The sequence below is a fragment of the Leiobunum rupestre genome, chromosome 5 (assembly GCF_980474605.1).
Source record: "Leiobunum rupestre chromosome 5, qqLeiRupe1.1.hap1, whole genome shotgun sequence".
Taxonomy (NCBI): Eukaryota; Metazoa; Arthropoda; class Arachnida; order Opiliones; family Sclerosomatidae; genus Leiobunum; species Leiobunum rupestre.
The window spans coordinates 52,724,493-52,735,490 of NC_143388.1; the positions used below are offsets into that span (position 1 = coordinate 52,724,493).

General features: G+C 41.1%; 1 protein-coding gene across 1 annotated transcript; it reads left to right on the forward strand.

Moving 5' to 3' along the window:
- The first annotated feature begins 2,143 nt into the window (after positions 1-2,143).
- On the forward strand, positions 2,144-9,607 carry LOC149945280 (uncharacterized). Its single transcript, XM_090176483.1, has 12 exons — positions 2,144-2,186; positions 2,252-2,339; positions 2,423-2,499; positions 2,565-2,751; positions 4,082-4,214; positions 4,486-4,716; positions 7,198-7,300; positions 7,380-7,497; positions 8,466-8,714; positions 9,022-9,193; positions 9,252-9,400; positions 9,456-9,607. Exons 1-12 carry the CDS (start codon positions 2,163-2,165, stop codon positions 9,605-9,607), a joined length of 1,683 nt encoding a protein of 560 aa, XP_090032609.1. The 5' UTR covers positions 2,144-2,162.
- Positions 9,608-10,998: the final 1,391 nt, after the last annotated feature.

Here is a 10,998-nt window from a genome sequence, read left to right on the forward strand (position 1 = left end):
AATTCACGGCCTCCGATCAGTTGAATATAATACAAAGCAAATTTTAATGAAAGAAATATCTACAGAGGGTATTATAACGACCGTTTGCTTTTTGGTTTATAATTTTAAAGGGATAATGCAAAGCCGAACCAGCCTATTTTTTATCGATTCGCATACCTAAAACTTGTACAAAAATCATACTCACCTTAAAAAATGGTTTGAAATTAAATTTAAATTAATTTTTAACTTCGAGAAAATCGGGCCTTGGCGCTTCCGATGGCCTCTCAACTGTATTTGCCGCGCATCCGACGCGTGGTCTGAAATAAGGTCCCCGACCAATCAAAGCGAGGAGCACCCTTTAATCCAACATCCAATGATTTATCTCTTTTTGCACGTAATCGCGCGAAGCTTCCGGGAAAAAATCAATCGATTCTTGAGCTCGCTAAGCCTCGGTCGTTCCTAGTTCGTTGTTTGTATTATTTAATATATTGTAGGAGATTTTCAAGCATTTTTATTCGCTTTTATTTTATAAATATACTAACAATTTCGTGAGTGGTTAAATATATCTTATAATAATAAACCCAGCCATTTCGTGAGGACTATCAGTATTCTCTAAAATCTCTAAACACCTGGTCAGTACTAAGGTGTAGTTTTGATTGTTTTTGGAAATATTTCGGTAAGAATATTTGAAATAATCGTAAATTATCTTTGATAAAAATATAATAATGTTTATTTTAGGTTAAGAAAGATGCCTGGAGGTTGTAAATGTGCAGCTTTCAACTGTGATAATACTCGCCAAAATACAAAAGGGAAAGACATTAAATTCCATTACTTCCCGAAGGATCCTAAACTTAGAATCAAATGGATAAGAATTCTTGGACGATCGGAAGACTGGATACCGACCTCTAGTTTAGCTGTATGCTCCAATCATTTCTCTGATAATTGTTATAACTGCGATAGCAACGGTGTAAAACAACATCTTAAATCTGGAGTAGCACCTAATGTATTTGATTCAACTCAACCTAAAAGATTAAGATTAAGTGGGCCCAGTGTCGATTCTGGAGAAACAAGCGTTGCTACTGTTTCTGCCCTTCCGCCATTAGCAACATCAGTTTCAGACACCTCTTCTCACGAAGCTGGGGACACCTGTTCTCACGAAGCTGGGGACATCAGCTCTCACAAAGCTGGGAACACCCGTTCTCACGAAGCTGGGGACACCTGTTCTCACGAAGCTGGGGACACCCGTTCTCACGAAGCTAGGGACACCAGTTCTTGCAAGCCTGTGGATTCAGCCCAAGCTTTGACATTTCATTCTTATGCATCTAGAGTTAGATAATTTTTTTTACTCCTATTCAAAAGTTAAGGATTAAAAAAGCTTAATTATTTTAGAGAAGTATTTCATCCAAGAGTGTACAAACCTCTGTTTCACTAAGTAAAATAAAATCTAAAGGAACTCTTGTGCGACTGTTGGTAAGAGTAAAAAATACAGTGTATGTAAATTTTAAAACTATTTATAAAATTGCATTATAGATCTAGGAATTAAAGAGCCTTTCGCTGCTCCATTGATGTTTTCTTCCCCAATTGTTGCAAGTGGAACAACGTCTTATGACACAGATTCTGAATCTGAGTATGAAGATTCGGTGGAAGAGCCAACACCAAAGGCAATTAATTTGAGTCATGAAACTGAATCAGCTAAAAGCGAGGACCACCCTAGTGATGTCACATACGAACCTAGTAGTGAAACTATTGTTAGCCCAGAAAGCGAGGAATTTGAATCAGACGAGTATGTGTTAATTATTATTGACTTGATTTGGTTTTTAACAATCCTTTTTATTTGTAGGGAGACTTTTCCATCTAGACTTGAGCCCCATCTGGAGGATAAATTTATTGTTTTCTCATCATGTCTCTTGACTCTCTTCAGAATCTGTCAAATTTGCCATAATAGCCCTGTCATAGACATTAAACGTAGAGTTATTGGCTCTTGTTTGTGTGTTACTACAGAATGTACCAAAGGTCATATTTTTAAATGGCAAAGCCACCCACAGTTTGGTCGAACCTCTTGGGGGAACTATTTGCTTGCCGCTTGCATGTATTTTTCCGGAGTTTTACCCACAAAATTTTTGCTGGTTTGTAAACAGTTCAAACTTGGCTTTGGCCCACGGATGTATTTCTACTACCAAAGGATGTTTCATCCAGTAATAGAAAAAGTATAATAATTTTGTTTTTGCTTTACATTTCGGTTTTCTTTAATATTTGGACGTATATATTTTAGCTTTGGTTAAGCGAACAGGATAAACTTTTGAATGAAATGAAAGCTTCACCCCTAAATGTGTGTGGAGATGGCAGAGCAGATAGTCCCGGTGAAATTTCATTTTAATTTAAATACTTTTAACTGCGCTTTATGTAAATTTTCAGAAAAATATTATTACATTTATTCATTTAGGTTACTCAGCTAAATACGGACTGTACAACTTTATGACGGGAGAATCCAAAAAAATAATACATTTCGAGCTTGTGCAGGTAATTTAAATAAATATTTTAACTAAAAACCTCTTTAAACTAATTTTAAACTTAAAATTTGACAGTCAACTGAAGTTAAATCATCTAATCAAATGGAAATGGAAGGCCTTATTAGAGGCTTAAAATTTTTCTATGATAAAGGAGTAAAAATTGGTACTCTCGTATCTGACCGTCATATCGCAATCACAGCTCATTTGAGGAAAAAACATCTAGAAATAAACCACGAATTCGACAACTGGCATGTAGCTAAAAGTAGGATTATTATTATTATTATTGATGAAGGGGTGAAGGGCTTTGGAAATGCCCGTTCGCGCACGTCGACCAGAGGTCCATTGTGCAAAACCCGAACCCTAAGACTTAAAAAGTCCAATATCCGACACAAAACGGAGAATCCTCTTGGCCGGCATATTATAGAAATCAGAAGTTTCCAGTTGATGCATACCAAGATGCTCGAATCTTTGGGCCGCGTAGTAATCGCACCTACAAAGCACATGAGAGGCGGTTTCCTCCTCAGCCTGACATGCCCTACAGATTGGATCATCACTGATTCCAATCAGGTGAAGATGTCTGTTAAGGAGACAGTGACCTGTTAGTAGGCCAATGACCAACCTGATATTAGATTTGGAAAGCGAGAGCAGCTCCTTAGCTCTCTGCCTAGAGGGGCCCGAGATAAACTCTTTAGCCTGCCTTTGGCCATCCATCTCAAGCCAAAGCTTGAGTTGACGGTCAGTCATGGAGTTAGAGATAAGGCCGCGAACTATGCTAGAGGGGATAGGAACGGCAGGTTCAGGACCAAAGAACCCAGCCTCTGCCCCCTTCTTGGCTAAGACATCGGCCCTCTCATTACCATAGTACCCTCGATGGCCAGGAACCCAATAGAGCTGAACTTTATTATTGGTGCCTAGCTCCGAGAGGAGGTTCAAACAGCTGTAAACCAGTTTTGAAGAGACCTGAAACTGGTTGAGAGCCTTGAGGGCTGCTTGACTATCCGAATAAATTTGGATAACCTTGCCATGAAGCTTCTTCTAAAGACAAAAATCAACACAGAAGCAGATAGCGGCAATTTTCGCCTGGAAAACACTAGCATAGACACCAAGGCTTTCAAAGAAGCCAAGATTGCTAGTAAGACAATACATCCCCGAACCTGAGCCAGAGCGGGTCTTAGACCCATCGGTAAACCAGACGATTTCTCCTCTGGTCCCGAGGGTACTATGATTGGCCCACTCTGTACGGCTTGGAAAATAAGTATTGAAGGACTTACTAAAATGCAGCTTCGTAGTCATCAAATCAGAACCCATGAGATATACAGGTAACTGACATGAAATTTCCCGAAAGATCTTGGTGTGGCTATTATCCCAAGTATTCGCCTTCCACCAACCATTCTAGTTGAGCCTATAAGCTCCCATAGCAGCAGCTTCCTCTATAAAAAGATGAAGAGGAAGAATGTTCAGGAGAATTTCTAGAGAAGCACTTGGGGCTGTTCTCATAGCTCCTGTGATGCTGACACAAGACAGCCTTTGTAGGGTGCGCAGATCGCTCTGCACAGTCTTAATTCGGACTCTTGGCCACCAGACCACTGCAGCATTAGAGAGCAGTGGTCTGATAATCATGGTGTACAGCCAGAAGGCCACTTTAGGGCTAAGCCCCCATGACCTGCTAACTGCTCTCCTAGTCCTCCAAAGTAACATCTTGGCCTTCTTAACTACACAGTCAAGGTGAGGCTTCCACGTTAGTTTGTTGTCAAGAATAACACCAAGGTACTTCACCTCCGTGCTTTCCCTCAAAATAGTCCCAAATAAGGAGATATCATTAAAAGAGTTTTGCAGCCTTTTACGAGTAAAAGGAACAAGTACCGTTTTACTAGGATTAACCGTAAGACCAACTTCCCTGCACCATTTTTCCACTGATGCAAGAGCCCTTCTCACTAAATCGCTAGTAGTGTTGGGGAATTTTCCCGTAAAGATGATGGCGATATCGTCGGCATAGCCGAAGCAGCGGCACCCATCCCTGTCTAGCCTCACCAAAAGCTCATCCACAACCGCTGGTGGAGATCAGCAGGGAGGATACCACCACACGATTCGTCAGCGTAGCTTTGAGCCAGAGACACAGAGTGTCATTAATGCCAAAGCGCTTAGCAGCCTTCATGATGACTGCGCTGGACACCTTATCAAAGGCGCCCTCAATATCAAGGAACACAGCTAATGCTATTTCCTTAAAGTTAATAGCCCTTTCAATGCAATTGGTTATGCCATGAAGGGCAGTCTCAGTAGATTTGCCTTTTTGGTAGGCATACTGAGCCGTCGAGAGAGGTGTATGAGAAATAACCTATCCCCTAATATAGTTGTCTACCAATTTCTCCAAAATCTTTAGAAAAAAAGAAGTCAAACTGATTGGTCTAAAAGCCTTAGCCTCGAGATAGTTAAGATTTCCCTGGCTTCGGAATAAAGATCACCCTAGAAAGCTTCCAGGTGCTAGGAATATATCCAAGGGCAATACAAGCCCTATAGATTCTACTCAGCATTGGGCAGACAATGTCAGTGCCCTCCTGCAACAGAATGGGAAGTATCCCATCCGGCCCTGGAGACTTATAGGGCTTAAAAGACTTTATAGCCCAAATTAGTCGCGAGTGCGTGACAATTTTGTTCGCCACCGCCCAGTCCTCCCTTTTGGTACGTGCAATCCTAATAGGGAGGGGGTCAGAATCAGTACTGTTTGTAATTCTGGAGTCGGGAAAGTGTACATCTAACATATGAGTTACAGTCTCCTTACCCGACGAAGAATGACTGCCATCTTTCAACTTGATAGTGTCAAGATGTTTAGTCTTATCGTTGGCCATAATTTTCATTAACTTTGCCGTACTAGGAATATCAGAGATATTCTCACAGAAATTCCTCCACGAGTCCCTCTTGGCCTCGCGGATGGCCTTATGGTACGCAGTGAGGGTTTGCTTGTAGGCAACCCAGTCACCCGACCTCTTAGCTTTGTAAAAGAGCCTCCTAGACTCTTTGCGAAGCCTGCCAATCTCAAGGTTCCACCAAGGAACTAGCCTTGGCTGGTTGGCAGACTTCACCGGACAGTTACGGTGGTAGAAGTCGATAATGGCATGTGGCATGCGATCAACAGCCAAATCAAAATCCAGCACCGATGACAGCCTAGGCTTATCATCCTTCAGATGAAGATTTAGATCATCCCTAAAACCAGGCCAATTAGTTCGCCTGGGATTACGAAGTTCGGTACAAACCTGAACCACTATAATCCTGACTGTATAGCAAATGTGTCTGTGATCCGACAGTGATGGTTCACTAGACACATGCCAGTCATTGATAAGAGCTGCGACATTTTCTGTGCACAGCGTGAGATCAATGACCTCACTTCTGTTACGAGTAACAAAAGTTGGTTCATTGTTCCTATTAAGAATATGGAGTTTCGTACTAACCACATATTCCATTAGTTTATTACCACGATCGTTGCAGTTACTGCTGCCCCAGATAACATGGTGAGCGTTTGCATCACAACCTATAATGAGTTTCTTTCCCGACCGCTCACAGTGGTTGACCAGATTGGTCACCTCCTGTGATGGTGGGGGCAGAGCATCTACGTAGGGAAAGTAAGCAGAAGCCAGCGTGAGTTCATCATTCCCATCAGCAGAAGGGGAAATGATTTTAACCACAGCAGTGTCCCTAGAGTGATAGATTGAGAGCGGAAGGGCATGAATATCCTTGCGTACCAAAATACAAGCTCTAGGAGAAAGGGAATTATGGTCATAATAGATATTACCTGCACTATTAAGGATTTTACCCCTGGCAATACAAGGCTCCTGAATAAGAGCAACATCAATTTGCTCCTTAGCAAGCCTTCGACAGAGTACAGCGGAGGCTGCCTTGCAGTGATGAAGATTTATCTGCACCACCTTAATGCTCATGGCGACGGGCCTAGATTGGAGGTTGACCAGTGACACCGCCCCCCCCCCCCAGTGGGGGGTGTGGAAACCACACAACTCCCGCTGGTTAGGTTAGTACCACCAGTCTCCCCCACCACTGCTCCATCTGGCTGAGCCACCATGCCTTGGACCTCTTCACCGTCCGAGACACTGAGGTTCTTGATGTCCTCTGTCAGCGTATCCCCTTCCGAGTAATCGCTGAGCAGAGGCTCTAGGTCCTCTAGTCCTGAAATTACCGAGTCGTTAGACTTGGAATCATTAATAGGTGTAGAATTATCCACACCCTCTACAGCACTTACGACTGAGGTTTGATTTGGTTGACTGAGTATCTTAAAGATACCCCTATCCAAACCTGTCTGAGCGGCAAATCCTGGCGCTTTGATGGTGTTGACCGACTCACCATCCATTAGAAAAATCCAACGGATGGCAGCCGGTTCCTCGGATTTGCCCAGCACCTTCCAGCGGCTGGTATTCAGCGCACCGTTGAAGGCTTGAAGACGCCTGAGGAGCACTTTAGGGTCCTTCGTCCAGACGTCCCTTGTACGGAGAGCGACCTTAAAAGGTTTCGGCAGGTCACTGGCTTTTGTTACCAAAAGCTTCGTTCCCTGGAGAACCTGTTCGTTGCGGTCGAACTCCTGGCTTAACCATTTACCTGTGAAGTCATCCTTACACAGGTAAACCAGGGCACCTCCTTTCAGCTGGAATTGCAGGAATTGAGGAAGAGGGTTACCAGAAAGTATCCAATGAATCCTTTCCAGAACTCCACGCTGGATGGTGCCCATTTCTGCCTCGGTTAAGCCGTTCGAGGGAAAGCCTTCTTTAATGATGGCCATCCGCATCGAACCCACAGCTTCACTGAAGGTTAGTGGTTTGGACTTCTTGGCAGCCTGTTGTTGAGAGCTAGGAGAGTCTTGATCTGACTCCCTTGTTCTCTTGTTAGAAGAGGAGTTACCCTTTGGAGAGTCGTCTGCCACCTTCTTGTTTGTCTTACGACGCCTGTTCCTCTTGCGAGTACGAGCATTGGAAGCATTTACCTTGCTTCCCTCCGTCGGGGTACTGTCTTTGGTAGACTCCGGCTTCTGATGCTGGGTACTGCCAGAGGCAGACCCTAGCACCATGGGCTCGGTATCCTCCACGACAGACCCACGACCTGAACTTGTGGAAGGTAGGGTAGTATCCTGAGATACACCCTTCCCCTGGCTAGAGCAGGGTGCTGTCAAAGACAGACCCTTGCCCGATGGTTTTTTGTTTTGTTTTTTGTTATTGGAATTCATAAAAGATCCCACGAGAAAAGAGGAAAGTAGAAGGTCACCGCCCTTAATCCTCCGTCCGGGCGGAAGGCTAAAATATAACGGGGTGTCGCCTGGTTCCCCGAGGGGATCGTTCACGATACCGTAATTTTGCTTCCCCGGTACCACTCAGCCCTCAGCACGATACCACCCACCTTAGCTTAAGGAAGAAGCAGAGCCTTAGTTGGCCAGCATGAAGGGTTGCCCCTCCACCTGTTACTCCCTTCCACCACGAAGGATATAATTGTTCAATAATCAGGGTTGGAAAAAACCCGGCTAAGTTGTTTTTTTCCGGAACAAGTGGTAAAAAGAGGAAAAAACGAGAAAAATTGGAGAAAACCAATTAAGGGATATTAAGATTTGATATGACTTTAAAATAATTAAATTGTTACTGATGTATTCAGATTTAAATATAGGCTTAGTAGATAATAAAACAGCTACTATATTCCAAATTTCCAATCAAAATCAATTAGTTCATCTCTTTGAGAAAAAGTTTGTTTTTGTTACTCTAATTAATTTAAATGATTTTTTTTTCAATTTTGGCCATTGGAAGTGAAAAAACCAAGGAAAAGTTCATTTTTACGTCCCACTTTTTACCAGGAAAAACTAAGTGGAAAAAACAGCTTAAAATTTGTCATCCGGTCTTTTCTTGGGAAAAACCATGGTTTTTTTCAACCCTGGAAAAAATGTGCCAACTCTGTCAATAATTTAGTTACTGATTTTCTTAAATTTTTTAGATATAAAGAAGAAATTAAGAGCTGTAGCTAACACAAAGGGTTGTGAAAATCTCGAAGTTTGGATGCAATCCATTATTAATCACTTATATTGGGTAGCTCGCTCATCAACCACTAAAGAAGAACGTATCGGAAAATGGACATCATTGCTAAACCACATATGCAACATACACCAGGGTCACAGCAAAGCCTTTCCGAATTGCCTCCATAATGAGATTTCCAATGAAGAAGAGCGATTTTGGTTACACAGAGGTGAAGTACAGTGTCGTAGCCAGGGGGGGGGCACAGGGGGCACGCGCCCCCCCGAAACGTATGGTTGTATGCACAATTTTTTATTTTTTGTTTTACTTTTTTTCATTGTGTGCCCTCCCCGAAACCAAATCCTGGCTACGCTACTGGTGAAGTACTTATAACGTTATCCTTTGGTTCACTCAGAGATCGCAGACTCGCTGAAATTGGAAATCGAGCACTCAAAGATCAATCTGAGAGCGTAAAAGGAAAATGCGAAGAATTCTTTTAAACCAAATCAGTTGAATTAACTTTTTTTTAAATTGAATAGAGTCCGTTGTTTACGAAAAAATTTCACCAATAATTCACGCCCCTCACACTTTGGCCGCAGTAGCCCAGCTCTCACAAAAGTATCAAACTTTTTCATTAGAAGTGTTTCATTCTGTACTAAATTCTTTTACGCCAAAGAGGATTCATTTTCACAAAGATTCTATGGTCTCCAGGTATAGTTCAAATAGGCAATTGCTTCTATTTAATATTTACATCATTGCGTTCTTCTAGAACATGTTTAGCGGCCCTTCATTTTAATGAAAATGGACAGAAAGCGAAACAAATAAACCAACAAGGTGAAGAAGAGTATTACTTGGCATATCCAAAAGCCAAAGCTGGAGAACCAACTGTAAAAGCTATTCTTGAGGAAAACACTTACGGTGAGTGGTAAATTAGAAAATATTTTTGTGAAAATTTTAAATTATTTTTTTTTAGAATATGTGGAAAAATTATTACAAATGGCATATGAAAAAGCCTTGGAAACTCCCATAGGGGTTAAGTTAATGGCTTCTGCTTGTACAGCTGAAACGCTAGCGTCAAAGTATTCAGAAGGGGTAGATAAGAGCATCATCCTAGCAAAGAAATAAAGCCGATTTGATCGATAAATTCAGTGCTAGATTAACACCTATCGGGGGCCCTTTTACTACCAGTAGAAGAAATATTTTTAAATAATACAACTGATGCAATGAAAAGAACATTTCCATAAAATACAGCTGATTTAATTAATAAATTATTTTATCAAAAACAATATAGTCAATTATTTATATATCAAACATCTTAAAATCTTGGGTATTTAAATCCCGTATACTCTTCAGATTCCGCTGGGAACAACTCCCTTATCTTCGATACCACACAACTTGGTATGGGTGTCCTACGATGCCTTCCCATTTTTCCATGCACAACGTATATTTTTAAATAATACAACTGATGCAATGAAAAGAACATTTCCATAAAATACAGCTGATTTAATTAATAAATTATTTTATCAAAAACAATATAGTCAATTATTTATATATCAAACATCTTAAAATCTTGGGTATTTAAATCCCGTATACTCTTCAGATTCCGCTGGGAACAACTCCCTTATCTTCGATACCACACAACTTGGTATGGGTGTCCTACGATGCCTTCCCATTTTTCCATGCACAACGTATATATAATTTCGATAAGCAACATACCGATATTTTCTATAGAATTCACAAAATGATCAATTTCATGCACAGAAACATGTATCCTGCACCCTTTTAACTTACTCGTGGATATTAAAGTCATTCCTATAATTTGTGTTCTGGACGTACATTCTGTAGTGAATTTCTAACACATCAATATCAGTACAATTTTTGATGAATCTCTGATACGTTTGAATGCAGGAATGACCAAAAACCTTTTCTCTTATTTGGCGAACCTCTTTGCAACATAAACTTTCGATAACTGTTGGCATTTCTTTGTAATTGTTAAAATGACACCTATTTAATTTTACATTATTATTAAAAGTTATTATTAGAGTTTAGATAAGAGTACTTACCAGTTCGTATTGCCAATTCGTTCATTATTAAGATTTAGGCCTACATCTAATGCTTCGTTTTCACTATCACTATCATTGTTAGCATTAATTGGTTGATGTTGAGCCAATCTCGGTTCAAACAAATATGGTTGAGCGCCTAAGTTTTGATCCTCCATAGTATCTAGGTTTAAACTAAAGAGATATTTAACTCCTCACAAAATTTATAACGTAATAAATATTACAAACAACGAACTAGGAACGACCGAGGCTTAGCGAGCTCTAAAATCGATTGATTTTTTCCCGGAAGCTTCGAGCGATTACGTTCGAAAAGAGATAAATCATTGGATGTTAGATTAAAGGGTGCTCCTCGCTTTGATTGGTCGGGGACCTTATTTCAGACGACGCGTCGGATGCGCGGCAAATACAGTTGAGAGGCCAAGGGAAGTGCCAATGCCCGATTTTCTCGAAGTTAAA

What these genes read in the sequence shown, in the direction of transcription:
- LOC149945280 (XM_090176483.1), top strand. Translation starts at nt 2,163, where the DNA reads ATGTTTCATCCAGTAATAGAAAAA. An exon ending in CAACTGGCATGTAGCTAAAA is followed by an intron (nt 2,752 to 4,081) that starts GTAGGATTATTA and finishes AGACCACTGCAG; the next exon opens with CATTAGAGAGCAGTGGTCTG. An exon ending in GCGATTTTGGTTACACAGAG is followed by an intron (nt 8,715 to 9,021) that starts GTGAAGTACAGT and finishes TAAATTGAATAG; the next exon opens with AGTCCGTTGTTTACGAAAAA.